The following is a 22853-nucleotide window of genomic DNA, read 5'->3' as shown; positions in this document are numbered from 1 at the left end:
CTTTGCGGGTGTTTTTGCGCTAGGTTTCACATTGCGGGTGTTTTTGCGCTAGGTTTCACATTGTGGGTGTTTTTGCACTAGGTTTCATATTGCGGGTTTTTTTGTGTTAGGCTTCACATTGCAGGTGTTTTTGCTCTAGATTTCACATTGTGGGTGTTTTTGCGTTAGGTTTCACATTGCAGGTGTTTTTGCACTAGGCTTCATATTGCAGGTGTTTTTGCCCTAGGTTTCACATTGCGGGTGTTTTTGCGCTAGGTTTCACATTGCAGGTGTTTTTGTGCTAGGTTTCACATTGTGGGTGTTTTTGCGCTAGGTTTCACATTGCGGGTGTTTTCGCGCTGGATTTCATATTGCGAGTGTTTTCGCGCTGGGTTTCAGGTGTTTGGTGCAGTTTTTACATAAGAATTTGACTCCTTGGAGTCGGACGCTGACACTTGAGGATGAGTTTGGCCATGAGCCGGGTTTATTATACATTCACATGACATGGGACGTCTCACCCAGAGAGCGACGCTGCCGTCTGTTCTCCACATGAGCTCTGCTACTTACATTCATGGACACCACAATGAGATTCACATGGTTTAATGCTGCCATATCTGTGGGTGTGGGCGGGCACCGCAGAGCGTCTATTATGTGGTGATTGGCACACATGACTCCAGCACCATTAGTTGGGTAACGTGTCCAGTCCCAGGGACGCCGCATGCTGTTTTGCACGCATCCGCAGGTTTTCAATACTTGTAGTTTTGCTGTTGAGACTTGGCACGGCCCCAGAGCTCTGCAGGACAGGTGAGGACCACACTTGCTGGGCGTGGGACAAGGACTGATAGTAAGACTGACAGTGTAGGGCGCTGAGTGGTGTCATGCCAACATTCATGCCAAGGTAGGGCACAGCGGGGGGACTGGTCATGTCAAACGATGAGTAGTGGACCAGGTTGTTGGTGGCCGCCATGTGCTGCCGAAACTGTTCTTGAAGGCGAAACAAACTGAGCGGAGAGGAGGAGTAGGAATGAGATGGTGGGAGGCAGGAGCTGGAGGTAGGCGCCATTGTGCTGCTGATCGGGGACTCTGCAACAGAAGCAGAAATTGTCAGCAGATAGCAGCAATCACACTATTACCGTACACAATCTCCATATTCACCATGGCCATACTATATAACCATGCATACTGTGTGTGCAGCACATTGGTAAGCTTCTACAGTTACCATGGTCTCTGATATACACTACAGTCCGCATACACATCCATATTGTCACACAGGGTAGCACTGGGAAATGTCTCAGGGATAGTATCCCCAGAAAGGCCCTTTTCAAACCAGAAACTGCGCTAATACCAGTCCTGCATTCTCTGAGCAGTTTCCAAGTAGTGAAGTGTTCAAGGACCTTTGCAAAAACATCATAGTCATGTGACCACAGGTCCTTACCATTGGAAGAACTGCAGAAGAGAAAGCCTTGTGTCCTTACGCTTTACATGTGAGTGTAACTACAGTGTAGATAATATGCATCCTGAGTGTGTGTATAACATGCAGTGTGTGTGCGCGCAGGTGAAACACAGTGGGTGTGTAATATGCAGCATGTATGTGTGCATGTGTAACACTGTGTGTAACCCTGTGGGTGTACCACATGCAGTGTGTGTGCATAATGCAGTATGTGAGAGACATTCAGTGTTTGTGTGTATAATATACAGTGTGTGTGTAACATACAGTGTGTAACGTGTAGTGTATGTGTGTGTGTAATCTGCAGTGTGTATGTAACATACTGTGTGTGTAACGTGTAGTGTATATGTGTGTAACGTGCAGTGTGTATGTGTGATCACTGGTGACGCTACACACAGGAGCTTTGTATATAGTGTCAGTGTACAGGTAGAGTGATCACCAGTGACATTATACACAGGAGCTCTGCATATAGTGTACAGGTAATACAGGGATCACTGGTGACATTATACACAGGAGCTCTGTATATAGGGTACAGGTAATAGTGTTCATCGGTGACATTATACACAAGAGCTCTGTATGTAGTGTCAGTGTACATGTAATAGAGTGATCATCACCATTGACATTATACACAGGAGCTCTGTATATAGTGTACAGGTAACACAGAGATCACCAGTGACATTATACACAGGAGCTCTGTACATAGTGTCAGTGTACAGGTAATACAGAGATCGCCAGTGACATTATACACGGGAGCTCTGTATATAGTGTCAGTGTACTGGTAATACAGTGATCACCAGTGACATTACACACAGTAACTCTGTATATAGTGTCAGTGTACAGGTAATACAGTGGTCATCGGTGACATTATACACAGGAGCTCTGTATATTGTGACAGTGTACAGGTAATACAGTGATCACCAGTGACATTATACACAGGAGCTCTGTATATAGTGTATAGTGCACAGGTAATACAGGGATCACTGGTGACATTATACACAGGAGCTCTGTATATAGTGTACAGGTAATACAATGATCACCAGTGACATTATACACAGGAGCTCTGTATATAGTGTATAGTGTACAGGTAATACAGGGCTCACCAGTGACATTATACACAGGAGCTCTGTATATAGTGTCAGTGTACAGATAATACAGTGATTACCAGCGGTGACATTATACACAGGAGCTCTGTATATAGTGTCAGTGTACAGGTAATACAGTGATCACCAGTGACATTATACACAGGAGCTCTGTATATAGTGTCAGTGTACAGGTAATACAGTGATCACCAGTGACTTTATACACAGGAGCTCTGTATATAGTGTCAGTGTACAGGTAATACAGTGATCACCAGTGACATTATACACAGGAGCTCTGTATATAGTGTACAGGTAATACAGTGATCACCAGTGACTTTATACACAGGAGCTCTGTATATAGTGTCAGTGTACAGGTAATACAGTGATCACCAGTGACATTATACACAGGAGCTCTCTATATAGTGTACAGGTAATACAGTGATCACCAGTGACATTATACACAGGAGCTCTGTATATAGTGTACAGGTAATACAGTGATTACCGGTGACATTATACACAGGAACTCTGTATATAGTGTCAGTGGCATTCTAGCACAATAGCTTAGTACCAGCAGGTAAGAAGAAGCAAAAAGTAATAGCCCCTCTCTGCTCACCGGGCCCCATACGTCAGTAAGGGCAGTAATGCATATAGATAACAGTCTATTCTACCTGGCATGCTAAAAATAAACGTCTGGTTAATTAAGATATAATGCTGTGTTGCCACACCATAAAAGCTAGTTATCCACATGCAGCACCCTTGTATTTCGGCCCTAAGTACACATTTATTTATAGACTGATTCGGTTTTGTTTTACGTGTGCCCAGGCACTTTTTGTTGTTGTTTTTCTATAAGTAAAATAAATTATTGATGTATAAAGTTTCTAGTGTTCACTATGCCCACTTAGACCCCCAGGGGAGGATTTTACCATGTGGCTCCTTTGATTTATATATAGCCCTGTGACACTCTATTGGTCTTGAACCACTTTCTTATTGATTTAATATCTCAAGAGCTGTACATCATAGCCCTGTGGTACAATATCGGGCCCGTTGGTCCTCAGGCAGCTGGTAGTGTCTGGTGGCCGTTTCAACCCCCCCGCAGAAATATGTCCAAGTCCCCATCCTTGTCCCTCACAGGAAAATGCTTGGGACGAGGTTTTAAGCTGTTGACTTTGCTGGACTCACTACTCGATGGGGAAGATTTCTGCATCTGGATTTGGGTCATCTTCAGCTCGTGGTATCTCTGAGCTTGTCGCTCTCGTGCTGCAGCCTATTGTTCTTGAAATTGCAGAATCCGCTTCAGTTGTCCCTCATGATCATCTCTGCCAATTTGCCACAAGGTCATCTGCAGGTGGGAGTCCACGCTAACTTGGCTGCTGCTGTGGTTTGATTTTATAGGTGGGACATCTGCAGCAGTGTCATCTACCCCTCGGCTAGCCTCCTGTTAAGAATTCTGGTTCTGTGCTCCCACCTGGGAATGGTTCGGGTGTGGTGCTATGCTGCTCCAGTCGCTAGTGACGCCATTGTCCTGACCCTGGAGTTAAAGCTACTACAGGCTCAGGGAAAACATCCCAATGTTATGGAGCATTGTGTTCTGAAGTAGTTGGATGTGTGGGGATGCGGGACACCATATCACCCACGGATTTCACTGCTCGGGGAATATGGAACGCTGCTGTGTCTTGTACCAGGCATTGGTGGGATTGTGTCCATTCTGCTGTCACGCTAGCTGGGAGTGGCTGTCTGGAGATGATTGGAAGGTAGTCCACCCCTGAACAGTTCCTTCAGCATCAGGCGGCTATCTAACCCTGCTCGCTGCTCAGACCTGTGCTGTTTATTGCAGTTCCTATGTGTTGTGGTGGTGAGTGTGCTGGCAATATTGGTTGCTCTCTTTCAGGGTTCGTCTTAGGGTTCATTTCCCTTCGTGCTACACTTCCAGGGTCTCTCGCAGAGGTAAACACCTGTTCTCACCTGTCTCCTGCCAGGTCACCAGACATCATCTGCCCGGTGATAGTGGGTGTGCTGGAAGGGCTCTGCTAATGTCCCCCTCCCATTTAATGGGAGCTGGGTGAAGCGTATTCCGGCCCTTTAAGGCTCACTTAACTGGCTGCAGTTTGGTTCAATTGCTTCTGTGGCTGCGCCTTTGCTGGTTTGGTGCCAGTCTTGCTGGGTCTCACTGCGTTTGCGCATAAAACCTCCCCTTCATTAAGGCTTGGGTGATGGATTTTCTCTGCGCACACTTGCAGCAGATCTCTAATCATTTTCTGCCCAGTTTTGCCAGTGGAGTCAATCTGTTTAACTGTACTGATGGCAGTAAGAACCTCCTTGGCCAGCGGTTTGCACCAGGCCCCCTCAACTGCAGCCATAAATGCCAAACAAAAGACAGGACAGAAAAACAAGACGGGGAGGGGTGTAACTGATACACAGTAATGTTCTAGGTAAAAAAAATAAAGCTGATCCTTAAAACTCTCCACAGAATCCTCACCAGAACCATGCAAGTTTTCTGTGACAAGGGTGATTAATCAAACCAGATCACAGTTGCTCTGTAAAATCCCACTGCTGCCACCAATTTGTCAAAGATCACACAGACGACTCTCCATTACTAACACCTGGGCTTGATGTCAGTGGCCATTAAATAGCTTACATCAAGCCCACATCGCACCATCGCACCAGGGCAAGCGGGAGGAGCTGCGCAAAGTGCCAGAATTGATGCATTTAATAGATACTCCTTTTCTGGGGTGTCTGCAGGCTGTTATTTTTAGGCTGAATGGCCAATATCTATGGCACCTTACCAGTCTGAGAATACCAGCCCCCAGCTATTTGCTTTAGGTTGGCTGGTTGTCAATTTTTTTTTTTTATTATTTATTTAAATAATTTAAAAAAAAAATGTCATGGAACCACTTTATTCTTGATAACCTGCCATGATAAAGTTGACAGCTGAAGGTTGCCAGAGCTGTTAGTTTTATCTGTGCTGGTTATTTAAATGGAAGAGACCCTAAGTAATTGTTTAATATTTATTTAAAGCACAGGGACTGGCTGATGAATACTCCCATCAGCGGCGCCTGCTCTCACTGTTATTAGCGACAGCAGGCATAGGCTGATGGGAGTAGTACTCATCAGCCGACGCAAGTGACCAGACGTAACCTTTTATGTGCTGTCTTCCTGGTGCAAAAATTAAAGATGTGTCTGACAGGATATCAGGACTCTTCAGACCTACAGATGACTACCCATTTCTGCTACTACATGTGGGGACAAATGACACCGCAAGAAATGACCTGGAAACCATCTGCAGAGGCTTTGAAGACTTAGGCAAGAAAGTGAAAGAACTGGGAGCGCAGGTGGTCTTCTCTTCCATCCTCCCAGTAGATGGCCATGGAACAAGGAGGTGGAATAAGATTCTGCAGGTGAACAACTGGCTACGCCGATGGTGCCGTCAGCAAGGATTTGGATTTATGGATCACGCAGTGAATTACCTTTACAATGGACTACTTGCTAGAGATGGGGTGCACCTTACGAAGACTGGAAAACATGTATTTGGAAGTCGCCTTGCTACACTTGTATGGAGAGCTTTAAACTAGAACAGCATGGGAAGGGAAGAAAAAGGCCATAAAAAGCCATACACCTGATAAATGCTATTGAGAACTCTGCTATTAGAAGTGGAAAGGAAGAACAAAGACAAAAGAATCTAATTAATAAAAATATTGGAGAAAGAGAAACCAATCACAAACTAAAGTGTTTCTATACTAATGCACAAAACATGGGCAACAAACAAGGAGAATTGGAACTACTAACACAGGAAAAGAAATATGATGTCATTGGAATCACTGAAACTTGGTGGGACGATACACATGATTGGAATACAAGGCTAGAAGCATACAACTTATTTGCAAGAAACAGACTTGATAAACGAGGAGGAGGTGTCGCATTGTATGTTAGAAACGCGTATATCTGCACAGAGATCCAAGCTTCAGAGACTGGGAGTTCTGTGGAAACTGTTTGGGTAAGAATACAAGGACAGAACAATGGAAAGGACACTATTGTAGGCATTTACTACAGGCCGCCTGTGCAAGCTGAAGATATGGATGAACTCTTTATGCATCAAATGGCCAACTTCTCCAAAAAATATGACATAGTTGTTATGGGAGATTTCAACTATCCAGACATTTGTTGGGAATCTCTCTCAGGCAAAACTAACAGGTCAAGGAAATTCTTATCCTCTCTTGCTGACAACTTTATCTTCCAAAAGGTAAGGGAGAAAACAAGGGGAACTGCTACCTTGGATCTAATCCTCATAAACAGGGAGGAAATGGTTGAGGAGGTAAAAGTGGCTGGGACCCTAGGAGGTAGCGACCATGCTATTTTAGAATTTTGGATAACTAGAGGCGGAAGACCTGTGAAGACTCAGACATCAAGGTTAGATTTCAGAAAGGCAGATTTTAAGGGCTTCAGAAAGAGAATTGGAGGGATCCAATGGCTGGATATCCTTAAAGACAAAAATGTCCAGGAAGGATGGGAAATCTTGAAAAATGAAATTCTCAAAGCACAGTTGTTAACAATTCCGAAAAGAGGGAAAAATAGGAAGCATTTAAGGAAACCAGGATGGATGAACACAGAACTTAAGCACATGCTAAAAAAGAAAAAAATGTTTATAAAATGGAAAGAGGGAGGCATATCTAAAGAAGAATATAATGCTGTCTGCAGAACCTGCAGGGCACAAATCAGATTATCTAAATCTGAAAATGAATTGAGGCTTGCAAGAGATGTCAAAAGGAATAATAAAGGATTTTGGGGATATGTCAAAAGTAAAAGAAAAGTCAAAGATGCTATAGGATTTTTACAGGATGAAAATGATGAAATGGTAAGACAGGAAGTTGAGAAGGCTGAACTTTTAAATTCCTATTTTGCATCTGTTTTCTCTCAGAAAGGAAATGTAACATCAAGTGTTCTTCACTGTCCTATTAAGGGAATAGAAGAATCCAGGATATCTATAAACAGAAAGATAGTGAGGAAACACTTAGCTAACCTAAATGAATTCAAGTCTCCAGGTCCAGATGAATTACACCCCAGAGTACTGAAGGAGATAGCAGAAGAAATTTTTGAACCCCTCTCCATAATCTTTGAAAATTCTTGGAGAACAGGAGAAGTGCCAGAAGACTGGAGAAGAGCAAATGTTGTTCCTATCTTCAAAAAGGGGAAGAAGGTGGACCCAGACAACTATAGGCCGGTGAGTCTGACTTCTATACCAGGAAAGATCTTTGAACAAATTATTAAACAACATGTATGTCAGTACCTGGATAAGAATGAAGTGATTAAACAGAGTCAGCATGGGTTTGTAACTAGTAAGTCATGTCAGACTAACTTAATTCCCTTCTATGACGGAATCACTGATTGGGTGGATCAAGGAAATGCTGTAGATATAGTATATCTTGACTTCAGTAAAGCATTTGACAAAGTCTCTCATACAATCCTTATTGAAAAAATGACTAAGTATGGAATGGACAAGGCAACTGTTAGGTGGATTCATAACTGGTTTAGTGATCGGACCCAAAGAGTGGTCGTAAATGGCTGCACATCCAGTTGAAAGAATGTCTCAAGTGGGGTACCACAGGGCTCTGTCCTGGTGCCTGTATTGTTCAACATCTTTATCAACGATTTAGATGAAGGAATTGAGGGTAAACTGATTAAATTTGCTGATGACACAAAGCTAGGAGGGATAGCTAATACTAGAGAAGAGAGAGAGAGAGGATTGAAAAAGATATAAATAAACTGGAGAAGTGGGCAGCAACTAACAGAATGGTTTTTAACAGGGAGAAATGCAAAGTACTACATCTGGGCAATAAAAATGAAAAAAGCATATACAGAATGGGAGGAATAGGGCTAAGCAACAGCACATGTGAAAAAGACTTGGGTATACTAATAGATCACAGACTGAATATGAGTCAACAGTGTGATGCAGCAGCAAAAAAGGCAAATGCAATTCTAGGATGTATTAACAGAAGCATACAGTCTAGATCACGTGAAGTCATTATTGCCCTCTACTCCTCTTTGGTCAGACCTCATCTGGAATATTGTGTCCAGTTTTGGGCGCCACATTTTAAAAAAGACATCAACAAACTGGAGCAAGTTCAGAAAAGAGCGACCAGAATGGTGACCGGTCTGCAAACCCTGTCTTATGAGGAAAGGTTGCAGGATTTGGGAATGTTTAGTTTGCAAAAGAGAAGACTGAGAGGAGACTTAATAGCTGTCTACAAATATCTAAAGGGTTGTCACATTGCAGAAGGATCATCTTTATTCTCATTTGCACAAGGAAAGACTAGAAGCAATGGGATGAAGCTGAATGGGAGGAGACACAGATTAGATATTAGAAAAAACTTTTTGACAGTTAGAGTGATCAATGAGTGGAACAGGCTGCCACAAGAAGTGGTGAGTTCTCCTTCAATAGAAGTCTTCACACAGAGCCTGGACAGACATCTGACTGGGATGATTTAGCGAATCCTGCTTTGAGCAGGGGGTTGGACCAGATGGCCCAGGAGGTCCCTTCCAACTCTACCATTCTATGATTCTATACCGCCGGTCACAGTTGCTGGCTCATGCTGTCATCTGACAGTGTGAGAATCGCAGCTCTCTGACTTACGTTAATGATCTTACCGCCAATCAGAGCCCGTGTTTGCCATGTTGTCGTGCAGTCGACAGCGTGGCAAACAACGGATGTTAGGGCCCCTCATTCATCTCAATGGAGTCTGGTAATCTAACCAAACTGTTTTTATATGTTCGGTCAAAGCTGGAGGACCCAAACATCCATGGGCTCACCTATTACTAGTTGGGTCATTGGATGTAACATAGTAACATAGTTATTAAGGTTGAAGGGAGACTTTAAGTCCATCTAGTTCAACCCATATCCTATCCTAACTTGCCCTAACATGTTGATCCAGAGGAAGGCAAAAAAACCCATGTGGCAAACAGTAAGCTTCACATTGGGGAAAAAAATTCCTTCCCGACTCCACATACGGCAATCAGACTAGCTCCCTGGATCAACGCAATATTAAGGAAACTAGTGTATATACCCTGTAATATTATACTTTTCAAGAAAGGCATCCAGTCCCTTCTTAAATTTTAGTAGGGAATCACTCATTACATCATCATATGGCAGAGAGTTCCATAGTCTCACTGCTCTTACAGTAAAGAATCCGCGTCTGTGCGTATGCTTAAACCTTCTTTCCTCCAGACGTAGAGGATGCCCCCTTGTCCCCGTCACAGGTCTAAGAGTAAAAAGATCATTAGAAAGGTCTTTGTACTGTCCCTGCATATATTTATACATTGTAATAAGATCACCCCTAAGCCTTCGATTCTCCAAACTAAATAACCCCAAGTGTAATAACCTGTCTTGGTATTGCAGACCCCCCAGTTCCCTAATAACCTTGGTCGCTCTTCTCTGCACCCGCTCCAGTTCAGCTATGTCTTTCTTATACACCGGAGACCAGAACTGTACACAAATGTTTGAGGAATCAACCCCAACTCCGCTTTTCTTCCTCTTCGTTCTTGCTATCATCCTTTTTGCTCATACCTACATTAAATTTTTCCAATGGTAAAAGGGAAAACATTTCGACGTACTCGTCTTTCCAATTTTTTTTCCCTTACCTCCTTCTTAACCCCTTAACGACCACTGATCCGCCTTTTAACGGTGGCAGTTAAGGGTACTTATTCCTCAGCGCCGGCGCTGAGAAATAAGGGTATAGCGCCCTCCAGTGTAGGAATTTATCCGGGGTCTTGGCTAGGGGGTACCTGAGACCCCACAGAAAATGATTTGGGTCGACCCCAGTGGTGCAATCGCTGTTATTAACGGAATGATGGCGACCGCAAAAAAAGTCTGATTTCCCATTGAACTTCTCTCTCCTCTGATGTGATCGCTGTGTGGGGGTGGGGGCGGCTCTGCTCCAGCCTTTCCTAGACCTCATACAGATCTGCATTCAAAAGTAGTGGTGAATTGGCAATCCTACTTAATGGGGAAACAATGGAGCACATACATACTATTAGATATGTAAAATTTCAGCGCATGGAGACAAATTAGGAAACCAGGAGATTCAGCTTAGACCTCAACGCGTTTCACCATAAGGATCATCAGGAGGTGAGGAGGTTGATAGCATGAAGTATCTGTGTGCTCCATGTGTGCGTGTGTAACATTCAGTGTGTGAACTGTCGCGCTTCCATATAAATTCACCAGCAATGCAGATGAGCACACATGTCAGCAGTCATCCAACAATTGTGTGAAATGTCCTACTTTTTGTTGTTGTGTAGGCCACACTCGGATCTGCCATGTTTTCCGCTTCCACCCTGTATAGTCCAGCACTGTTTATACCCTGGAGGCCATGATGGGAGTGGAGCATCTTATTGCTGTGCTCTTGGACCTACCTGTTTTGGGACTTGCTCTCTTGTAGCTCAGGACTTTGGCCTCTGTGAGTGGCGATTTTGCGGGCTTGGATCCTTCTTGTGGGGTTTTTGGCTCATCTTCTTTATCCGTTTGCTCTTCTGCCGCAGACTCGCTGGTGGACTGGTCAGATAGAGTGGAGTTTAGCTCCAGATTGGCCTCACTCACGGAGCTGTGTAGGGTCTTAGTGTCACGGCTGGGAGCTGCTGGCTCCGCAGGGGTGGGATCAAGCTTCACATCGCTGCTACCCAGTTCGGAATCTTTGTGTTTCTGGAGTTGCTCTTTCTGGAGACTTCTTTGCTTTTTGCGGAATTTAGCTCTTCGGTTCTTAAACCAGACCTACAATGTAAGGAGCACAAAAATGTGATCAGGGATCAGCTATTATATAAAACAATAATAAAACTGCTGATAATAATCAAGTCAGACTGATAACATTTAACAACCAATGGAAAACATGTACTAGTATAATTTGTGACCATTGGAATGCACTTCATACAAACCCTCTCTAATAGACCTTGTATCACGGCTAAAAGGTCTAAATATCTGTCTGACCTGCTTGTAAGGAGTCATTTCCCCCTAAAGAAAAGATATAAAGTGGTCTCCTGGGTGAAATTCAGGGATTTCTCCCTTGTAGGCATTGTAAGGCCTGCGCCAACACGATAAAAGCAAGGGACTTTCAATGTGCGGACCACACCAGGACTTTTCCATCAGGAGATGCCTCACATGCTCTTCTAAGGGTGTGATATATTACGCAAGTTGCCCCTGTAACAAAATATATATAGGGATGACCACGAGGGAGCTACGGATTAGGATACAGGAACATGGTCATGACATTGAGAAAACCAAAGAGGCCAAGGAGGGAGAACAACTAAAGACCCTTCCAAGGAATTTTAAGGTTTTCCACAATTCCGATGCAAGGGGTCTCCAGATCTGTGCTATAGATCAGTAGATCAGGTATCACTGGGTATGAGGGGTGGGGATTTATTTAGGGAGCCATCTCAAGTGGGGAGTCGCTGGACTTATAGGCGCAACACAATGGTTCCAGATGGGTTGAATGAAAACCATGGCTTTGGGTCCTTCTTATAAATTTATGGGTAACTTTTCATTTAGTTTTGGTTTTAGTGTATGTACATTTTTGTGATTTTTATTTATATAACTGCCTTGCAATGTTTTCATTTCCTGTTCTGTTCAGATGTCACCATATCACAGAATTCCAAGCGGAGGACCCAAGTGATGGGTGTCTCAATATGGAAACTGCTGCTGGTACCAACCTATTGCGCGGTACCACCAGCGGAACACCGTCGCACCACACACTCTATACGCCGTACCCAACGCACACACACACACACTCTCACACACTCACACACATTCATACTCACACTCATTCACACTCAGTCACACTCACACACTCACTCACACACTCTCACACTCACGAAGCCTTTTGCACGATACCACCATGAATTCTGCGCAGGCGCAGTGAATCATTCGGCTGATCCCGGCGGAAGATGCGCGACGTGTCTACAAGCAGAGGAAGCCGGTCACATTAAAGGGGTTTTCCCACGAACAAAAGTTCATTTTAAAAATTGTCTGTGTCTGACCGTGTACAGAACATACCACATCTCCTGGACAGGGGAGGAAGCAAAAGACAATACTGACATTACAGCAGGGGATCACAGAGGATTCATTGCTTCCTCCCCTGCCCAGGAGATGTGGTATGTTTTGTACATGGTCAGAACAAAGAGTGGACTGTCTCCATATGGAAGTTTTTTGTTTTTTCAAGATGAAATGCCATACAATTAATTACGGGATTATTTTTTGTTTTAGACTAAGTATATCACGTTATGTAATTTTCTATGCATTTTGAAAAAAATTAATTTGTCACATCCCCCCATTTTTTTTTTCTATTGGTATGTATGTCTTATTTCACGGTTGGAGTACTTTCCCAAATTGTGTGTTTATTCATATACATATTTAATAGTATGTCCAATTTACAACTGTTATTATTATTCATTTTTATAGCGCCATTTATTCCATGGCGCTTTATATGTGAAAAAGTACAATAGACATGAGGAAGACAAGGCACACACAAGAAGGAGAGAGGACCCTGCCCGCGAGGGCTCACACTCTACAGTTACACCTTATGATTGTGCCTAGGTACTTATCATTAGAGTTCCACTTTAGCACTAACATATAGTGTCATTTTTCACGCTGTCATGATCATAATTTTCACATTTTATAATAGCATCATTGCAGTCTCAATCCAATCATTTTTATCACATTAGCACTTACTCTTAGGCCGGGATCACACTTGCTAGTGCAATGCAGGTCTCTCGCGTCTCAATGCTTGGCACTGCCGCCGGCACTCGGACCGGAATGTGCGGCTGCATGTATTTCTATGGAGCAGCACACTCCGGTCTCGAGTGCTGGAGGCAGTGCTGGGTATTGAGGCAAGTTTCTTGCATTGCATTGTGTGACCCCGGCCTTAGTGTCCTTTTCACTTTAGTCAAGATTTCTGCCTTTAATAAATTTTTTTTGTAGATTTCATATCACTTTCCCGCAATTAAGGTGGGTTTATTAACTTTTGCTTTGACTATTTGTCAAGAACTCTAGGGTATAAGGGCTTTTATCTAGATGAGTCTTTATGCATTTTTTATCATCAATGATAGTGGTGTAACGCTCGCGCCCAGGCAGGGCCCCACTGTGCCACAAACCAGACTACCCTGGAAGAGGCATGACTAGCAGCTACCTAGGTGTTCACTGGAGCCTCTAGTGGTGAGGTCAGGCTTGATATCAGGAATCCCAGAATGCCAAGTCTCTCTCTGCCCAACGAGGTCAACTCACGTCCCCAAAGATACAACAATCTGAATCTCTTCCTCCAGGTTGGTGGAAACCAGAGACTTGAAAGCTTCCGTTTTGACATCTATATCAACCGGCCACCTGGAAACTGAAGGCACCCTCACTGGGTCCATCTTGTGCCCGTTATCCAGAGAAAGACATCCTAGAGACAAGGATGTTCCTGGAATCAGATCATTGGTACAATTGTTGGAGATGTGAGGAGAAATCGACACTGATCCATTTTCTTTGGTGACATCAGCACACCATGACTCAACGACTGGCAGACCAGGTGGAGAAGAAGACAAAACTACTGCTGAGCTTGATGTATGGGGACCAGACACCTCTTGTGACTTGGTTGTTCCAAACAAAGCACGACGCTGGGTCTCCAAACCAAACCAGACAGTAGAGTTCTCGGCTCTGATTGACCTATGGGCATACCAGACAGCAGACAGCTGTGGAAGACAAATCTCTCCATATGTAATGCTCCGACTTGGAGCTGCAGTTGTTCCTGAAAGACTAGAATGTTCTTAAATAGGGCTCGGCAATCATCAGACAACACGCTCACCGGATTCTGGAGCTGTTGAACAGGAACCACACACTGACTCCGTGTGGCTTGCAGCTTGCAGCTTTAATACATCTGCTGAACCGATGATCCCACAAGGCACAGAAACAGTCAGACTTTAGTGGAGAGGAAGTACTGTTGCCAAGGGAAGACTCTCCCACTGGCTCAAAGTTTTAGTGTTTAAGCTTCTCAGGGCAGAGATCGTCAGGATGTTCTACACAACCGCAGCGATAACAGGATTCAGGCTGCTGCTCTGCCAGCCCACTTATATCAGCCTTCTTGGGTTTTGCTCAGGTAGCTGCTTTTGTAAGTTGAAGAACAGATAGTTTTTGGAGGTCGTGGACTGACGTGACGGTTTACCCACAGGTGTCCCCCGTCTGGTCCGTTTCTGGAAGCTTGGAAGGGCAGTCTTTGCAGAAGAAGCGGAAATAAGCACATCAAAGACTTTACGGAAGACCACCAGGAAGGCCTCTAGGCCTGAGGTGATAGGATCCCCTACTTCCCAGAGGTGGTTAAGCCACTCCAAGGCATCTCCTCTTAATTAGGAATCCCACCTTGACTCGATCAGAGAAAAATGGGGAGAATACCATTCGAAGTACTGCTCCAGGAACACATGACACTGCTTTGGATCCCCGTTGTACCGTGGCAGATCCGCTGGAACAGATTTAACTCTGGGAGCGCAAGTCGCAAGTTGAGTAAATACATCTGCAGAGACTGTGATATGGGCTTGTGTAGCGAAAGTCAGAGATTCGGATGGGGTAAAAAATATATTCAGTTGCTTATACTGATAGAAAAAATGTTAATCTAGCTCCAAGAGCGAAGGGCCATGGGACTCAGCGGGAACCATGGCCTGAGCAAACTGTAATGCTCGCACCCAGACTGGATGGCACGAGCGTGGATTGTGGCCCCACTCTGCCACAAACCAGACTACTGTGGAAGGGGCATGACTAAGCAGCTACCTTGGTGTTCACTGGAGCCTCTAGTGGTGAAGTCAGGCTTATGCGGCAGGTAGCTGCCAGGTACCACTCCAGGGCGGTGTCTGGCTGCAGCAGCTGATCCCACTGGGGGACTAAACACTAGTGACAGGTGTGGGCAAGTATAGATGTATAGATGGGCACAACTGGAACTCTGGCAGGCAGGCCGGCATGACAGACACTCTGGCATGCAGGTGGGCACGGCTGGCACTCTGGCAGGCAGGTGGGCATGACTGGCACTCTGGCACGCAAGCAGGCACAGCTGGCACTCTGGCAGGCAGGCTGGCACGGCTGGCACTCTGACAGGCAGGCGGGCACGGCTGACACTAAGGCAGGCATGCGGGCACAGTTCAGACTGGAGGAACTGGAACTGTTACGGGTAGAGCAGGAACACAGGCAGGTATGAGTAGGATAAGGGAGCAGATAGGAACCAGTTCAGACTAGAAGGACAAAACTGCAGGGTGCGGGACGGGAGCAGAGCCGAACCCTAAGGTGCGGAACGGGAGCAGAGCAGAACTGCAAGATGCAGAGCGGAAAGCGGAGCAAAGCCGCAGGGTGCGGAGCAGAGAGCAGAGCAGAGCTGCAGGGCGCAGAGCAGAGAGAAGAGAAGAGGCGCAGGGAGCGTAGAGCAGAGCAGAAGGAGTATACACAAGGCTATACACAGCTGAGTATGGAAGGAAACAGGTAAGGATACGAACGGGTACAAGAAACAGACTTAGTACAGACAAGGACGGACACGGGAACAGGATCAGGATGAAGGATACTTGCCTGGGTATCCAGCCCGCAGGAAGGCAGAAACAAGACACTAAGAGTACACAAACGGCCCTGGGTATGGAGCCCCCAGGAAGGCAGAAACAGGACAGGACCTGGCAACTCAGTAGCAAAGTACAGACTGACAGAGTTTGTTGCTCAGACATCTCCCTATTGGTTGAAATGCCTTAAGTACCCCATACCTCTTGGCAATAGGCTGGGGACAAATTAAGAGTGTGCACACTGTCTCTATAAAACTCAGGAAGTGCCAGCACTGCCACCCTAAGCATAAAGCCAGGAAGTATGCAGAAAGCAAGGACATGAGGTTCACAGCAAGGAGCAGGCAGAGGACAGAACTCACAGCATGGCCCGGAGTGATGCGTAAGATGGGAAACCATGCAGTGATGATGGAAGGGATGTTATAACTGGTCATATGGATGTTATAGTCACTCCTGTTCATGACAAAAGTTTAGGTTTTGATCAAAATCACATTTAATATACACTTTTGTTAGGTTTGGGGTTGTGGCTAGGATTGTTATCTTCCAGCGCAGCCTGATGTATAAAATCCCCGAATGACTTTACTAGGTCCTGTGCGTGGGTCCTTTTCATTCCGAACGTCCTGGTGCATGAATTCCTCAAAGGATTCATCGGGCCTTGTGCACATGCCCGGGTCTGTTTCCACTCGGGTCTTCCCTATGCGCTCCATTTGCTCCGCAGGCGATTCCTGGCTGTCTAGCGGCGAATTCCTGCATGTGCTCTATGAGCGCAAGAGGAAGTTTCCTGCTACAGAGTGGTTCCACATCTGCGCATGCGCCGGCAGAGACCCGACATCACTTTTCACACAGCGTTTCCAATTGGACACCGATCTCTATTTATACTAACACCGAGGCTAGCTTGAGTCATGCCTCCTGACGAAGCGTAACGCGCATAGGGGCGGCAGGCCAGAGGATCTTGTCACTGTACCAAAAATGTAAGTATCTATTCAACATTGCACCTTAATGACTGGTTTACTTATGCACCATATACACTTTATATAAGCACTAGTCTCAGGCACCTTAGTACGCCTGTCCTCTATTCTCTCACCTGTCCTCGTACTATGATAAACAGAATGGTGGTTAGGGTTAGGGCCTGTCCGCTATTCTCTCACCAGAGACTAATGTCCTTGTACTAGGATAAACAGAATGGTGGTTAGGGTTAGGGCCTGTCCGCTATTCTCTCACCAGAGACTAATGTCCTCGTGCTAGGATAAACAGAATGGTGGTTAGGGTTAGGACATGTCCGCTATTCTCTCATCAGAGACTAATGTCCTCGTACTAGGATAAACAGAATGGTGGTTAGGGTTAGGACATGTCCGCTATTCTCTCTCCAGAGACTAATGTCCTTGTACTAGGATAAACAGAATGGTGGTTAGGGTTAGGACATGTCCGCTATTCTCTCACCAGAGTCTAATGTCCTCATGCTAGGATAAACAGAATGGTGGTTAGGGTTAGGGCCTGTCCGCTATTCTCTCACCAAAGACTAATGTCCTCGTACTAGGATAAACAGAATGGTGGTTAGGGTTAGGGCCTGTCCGCTATTCTCTCTCCAGAGACTAATGTCCTTGTACTAGGATAAACAGAATGGTGGTTAGGGTTAGGACATGTCCGCTATTCTCTCACCAGAGTCTAATGTCCTCATGCTAGGATAAACAGAATGGTGGTTAGGGTTAGGGCCTGTCCGCTATTCTCTCACCAAAGACTAATGTCCTCGTACTAGGATAAACAGAATGGTGGTTAGGGTTAGGACATGTCCGCTATTCTCTCTCCAGAGACTAATGTCCTTGTACTAGGATAAACAGAATGGTGGTTAGGGTTAGGACATGTCCGCTATTCTCTCACCAGAGACTAATGTCCTCATGCTAGGATAAACAGAATGGTGGTTAGGGTTAGGGCCTGTCCGCTATTCTCTCACCAAAGACTAATGTCCTCGTACTAGGATAAACAGAATGGTGGTTAGGGTTAGGACATGTCCGCTATTCTCTCACCAGAGACTAATGTCCTCGTACTAGGATAAACAGAATGGTGGTTAGGGTTAGGACATGTCCGCTATTCTCTCTCCAGAGACTAATGTCCTCGTACTAGGATAAACAGAATGGTGGTTATGGTTATGGCCTGTCCGCTATTCTCTCTCCAGAGACTAATGTCCTCGTACTAGGATAAACAGAATGGTGGTTAGGGTTAGGACATGTCCGCTATTCTCTCTCCAGAGACTAATGTCCTCGTACTAGGATAAACAGAATGGTGGTTAGGGTTAGGGCCTGTCCGCTATTCTCTATCCAGAGACTAATGTCCTCGTACTAGGATAAACAGAATGGTGGTTAGGGTTAGGACATGTCCGCTATTCTCTCACCAGAGACTAATGTTCTCATGCTAGGATAAACAGAATGGTGGTTAGGGTTAGGGCCTGTTCACTATTCTCTCACCAAAGACTAATGTCCTCGTACTAGGATAAACAGAATGGTGGTTAGGGTTAGGGCCTGTTCGCTATTCTAATCACCAGAGACTAATGTCCTCGTACTAGGATACATCACAAAACAATCACTGACCTCAGGGAGACCAGTCAAAGAAAACACTGCGGCAGCCGGCAAAGGCGCTCAATCAGTGAAATCCTAGGTGCATTGCTCCCTGGGAAATACGAATATGCAAATAAAGTCTGTGGAGCCTCATTTAAGAGTCTCAAACACGGGACTGGCCAGATCTTCCTCCAGGGAAAGACCCAGCCAAGGAGTGGCTCCTTTCGGAAACCACCATTTGTGTGGTTCTCCTGATGAAGGGGGCATGAGACCCCTGAAACGCGTAGAGTAAGACCACTGCAATCATACAGCATTCTCCTGGAATTTGTCTTAACGGCAGCGTGGAATATAACTACGAATTCCCTTTGGTTTTATCATTTCTTCTGGACATTGGGGACCTGTGGATCTGCAGCAGCCGCTACCTACACGCCTTTATCTCATCCTAACCAGGTGAGCATATTTCAAGAAATACTGTCTTTTGTAACGTGGATAAGACCCTACTGCGCTTTTTGTCTCCCCCCTTTTCTCTTTGTACAATCTTTGGTGTACAGAGAATTTCATTTTTGAGATGTTTTATATCTGCTGATCAGGATGATTGGGTCTCATTTTTGCCCTTGGCCGAATTCGCACTGAACAATAGAGCTAGTTCTGCCACTCTGATGTCACCCTTTTTCTGTAACTTTGGGCTTCATCCTCGATTCTCTTCAGGGCAAGTGGAATCTTCGCCCTGCCCAGGTGTGGACACTGTGGTTGAGAGAATGCAGCAGATATGGGACCAAGTGGTGGATAAGTTGTCACTCTCTCAGGAAAAGGCCAAGCGATTTTCCAACCGGCATAGGACCATTGGTCCCCGGTTTAAAGTGGGTGATATGGTTTGGTTGTCGTCTAAGAAAATTCCTATGAAGGTTGCATCTCCAAAATTTAAGCCAAGATTTATTGGACCTTATAAGATTTTGGAGATTCTTAATCCTGTTTCGTTTCGATTGGCTCTTCCAGTTAAGTTCAAGATCCATAACGTATTTCACAAATCTCTGTTAAAGAGGTTTGTTGAGCCAGTGGTTCCTATGGCAGCACCTCCTGACCCTGTGTTGGTTGAAGGCAATGTGGAATATGAGGTAGAGAAAATATTGGATTCTCGTTTGGTTAGACGGAGACTCCAGTATTTGGTCAAATGGAAGAGTTATGGCCAGGAGGATAATTCTTGGGTCTCTGCCTCTGATATTCATGCCAATAGATTGGTTCGTGCTTTTCACCGGGCCCATCCTGATCGGCCTGGTGGCGTTGATGAGGGTTCGGTGACCCCTCCTCAAGGGGGGGTACTGTTGTGAGTTCATTTTCTGGTCCACCAGTTGTGAGTTCTCCTGCCAGGCTCCCTCTGGTGGTAACAGTAGGTAGTGAGGCTGATATAATCAGTAGAGATCTGCCACCTGATAATGAGGATGACGATTGGACCTCAGGAATCTCAGACTGGATTTAAGACAGCTGACACCCTATTCTGGTGATGATGATTCCTTCTGGTTTGTCAGGTCTTGGTTTTCAGCTCTGTTCCAGTCATCTAAAGCTAAGTTTTTCTGCTAATGTTCACACTTGATTTTGTTGTTCTATTCAGTTTTTTACGTGGTCAGCCAGCCCCGGCTGGGACTGTGCTGAATTTCCACTCTTATTTACCTGTATTTGCAAATTTTCTTTTTGTCCCTTATTAGATTGGCCTCTTTTTGCTCTGTCTCAGAATATTTCAGAGTGCTGATATAATGGGAGAAGTCTAGTGACTTCAGGGTTAATTTTGCTATCAGAATTGTTGGACATTATTTTTGTAGGGTTTTTTGCAGATTGCAGACAGTGTCTTCCCTTTCTTATCCTTTCTAGTTGGCTTGGGCCCCATCCTTTGCTCAGCCTATTTTCCTGCCTGTGTTTGTGCTTTCATCTTGTTTCACTGTCAATATATGTGTGGGGGCTGTCTTTCCTTTGGGGTCTGCTCTGGGGCAGTTAGTTTTCCCCTTTTCTTGCTTCAGGCTTATGTAGTTCTCTGCCTGTGACGAAGTGTCTAGGATCATCGTAGGTACGCTCCACGGCTGCTGCTAGTTGTGTGGTAAGATCAGGGATCTGCAATCTGCATAGTTACCAACCTCTCTGGTTTTCTGTGACTTAGCTTGTTTTGTTTTTTTCTCCTCGGTGACCCATTCATAACAGTTAGGGTTAGGGCCGGTCCGCTATTCTCTCACCAAAGACTAGTGTCCTCATACTAGGATAAACAGAATGGTGGTTAGGGTTAGGACCTGTCCGCTATTCTCTCACCAGAGACTAATGTCCTTGTACTAGGATAAACAGAATGGTGGTTAGGGCCTGTCCGCTATTCTCTCACCAGAGACTAATGTCCTTGTACTAGGATAAACAGGATGGTGGTTAGGGTTAGGGCCTGTCCGCTATTCTCTCACCAGAGACTAATGTCCTCGTACTAGGATAAACAGAATGGTGGTTAGGGTTAGGGCCTGTCCACTATTGTCTCACCAGAGACGAATGTCCTCATACTAGGATAAACAGAATGGTGGTTAGGGTTAGGGCCTGTCCACTATTCTCTCACCAGAGACTAATGTCCTCGTACTAGGATAAGCAGAATGGTGGTTAGTAGAGTTGAGCGAAACGGGTCGAACAATTTCAAAAGTCGCCGACTTTTGGCAAAGTCGGGTTTCATGAAACGAAACCCGACCCTAGGATGAGGTCGGAGACGAGGTCGGCGACTTACGCGCCAAAGTCGCGTTTCAAAAGTATGTTTAGCGCTCTTTTTCAGCCAATCAGGATCCACGGACACTGTGGGCAACGTGATGACATAGGCAGGGGTCGCCACCATCTTTCAGAAGGGCATGCAAGTGATTGGCTTGCTTTGGTGGGCGTCACAGGGGTTATAAAAGGGCGTGCATGCCGACTGCCATCTTACTTCTGCCGATCTTAGCATAGGGAGAGGTTGCTGATTCTGTAGGGAGAGCGTTAGGCAGGGAAGAAGACAAAAAAACTGCTTCTGCTGCTAGCGATTTTGCCTGTGCAACACACCAGTCACTGTGTGTGCCGTGCAAGGGGAGGCTATATTGTGGTGGATCAGCGGTGTTGGTTGTTAGGCTGCCTTCTAAGGCTTCCTGACAGCTGCATTGCTGTTTTCCCACTGCTCTGCAAACTGCTTTTTTAAAAGCAATCCCAATTTTTTTTTTGTCCTGCTAAGGTACTGAGCGTGCATTTATTCGCACCATACAGCGGTGTACGCTCCTCACACAGTACCGTGTAACGGCTGTTATCACAGCCACAGTGAAGCTATCTGTGTGTCACTGTGGAGGACTTGTTCCGTTCTTACAGACCTACACTCTAGGGAGATTCCTATTCTGCCCAATTCTACAATTCACTTTTTTCACACCTGTGCCATCGAGCCTGTGACATAGCGCTCTGATATTCAGTGGGCCTCACACAATCCAAAAGTGTCCAGTGTCCACAAGTGTGTGCAGAAATTCAAAATCTCCCTTATCCTGTAGTCACTTTTTTCACACCTGCTGCATCGAGCCTGTGACATAGCGCTGTGATATTCATTGGGCCTCACACAATCCAAGTGTCCAGTTTCTGCAGAAATTCAAAATCTCCCTTATCCTGTAGTCACTTTTTTCACACCTGTGCCATCGAGCCTGTGACATAGCGCTCTGATATTCATTGGGCCTCACACAATCCAAAAGTGTCCAGTGTCCACCAGTGTCTGCAGAAATTCAAAATCTCCCTTATCCTGTAGTCACTTTTTTCACACCTGTGCCATCGAACCTGTGACATAGCACTGTGATATTCAGTGGGCCTCACACAATCCAAGTGTCCAGTGTCCACAAGTGTCTGCAGAAATTCAAAATCTCCCTTATCCTGTAGTCACTTTTTTCACACCTGTGCCATCGAACCTGTGACATAGCACTGTGATATTCAGTGGGCCTCACACAATCCAAGTGTCCAGTGTCCACAAGTGTCTGCAGAAATTCAAAATCTCACAGAAATTCAAAATCTCCCTTATCCTGTAGTCACTTTTTTCACACCTGTGCCATCGAGCCTGTGACATAGCACTGTGATATTCAGTGGGCCTCACACAATCCAAGTGTCCAGTGTCCACAAGTGTCTGCAGAAATTCAAAATCTCCCTTATCCTGTAGTCACTTTTTTCACACCTGCTGCATCGAGCCTGTGACATAGCGCTGTGATATACAGTGGGCCTCACACAATCCAAGTGTCCAGTGTCCACAAG

The 22853-nt window shown here is 45.3% G+C and overlaps 1 protein-coding gene across 3 annotated transcripts in view; it reads right to left on the bottom strand.

Annotated features, from left to right (window-relative positions):
- Positions 1–441: 441 nt before the first annotated feature.
- DMBX1 (diencephalon/mesencephalon homeobox 1) overlaps positions 442–22853 on the bottom strand; it is a 137601-nt gene continuing 115189 nt past the window's right edge. For all 3 annotated transcript variants that reach the window (XM_073563955.1, XM_073563952.1, XM_073563953.1), the window contains 2 exons: positions 10906–11260; positions 442–1062 (listed from right to left, as the gene is read on the bottom strand). In XM_073563955.1, the coding sequence (XP_073420056.1) occupies positions 662–1062; positions 10906–11260 (756 nt within the window). In that variant the 3' untranslated portion in view covers positions 442–661. The remainder of the gene's footprint in view (positions 1063–10905; positions 11261–22853) is intronic.

Source organism: Dendrobates tinctorius, unplaced genomic scaffold (genome assembly GCF_039654945.1).
Source record: "Dendrobates tinctorius isolate UK_male_01 unplaced genomic scaffold, ASM3965494v1 ptg000410l, whole genome shotgun sequence".
NCBI classification, from domain to species: domain Eukaryota; kingdom Metazoa; phylum Chordata; class Amphibia; order Anura; family Dendrobatidae; genus Dendrobates; species Dendrobates tinctorius.
The sequence above is the reverse complement of the archived record's forward strand: the minus strand, read 5'-3'. Positions and strand labels throughout refer to the sequence as shown.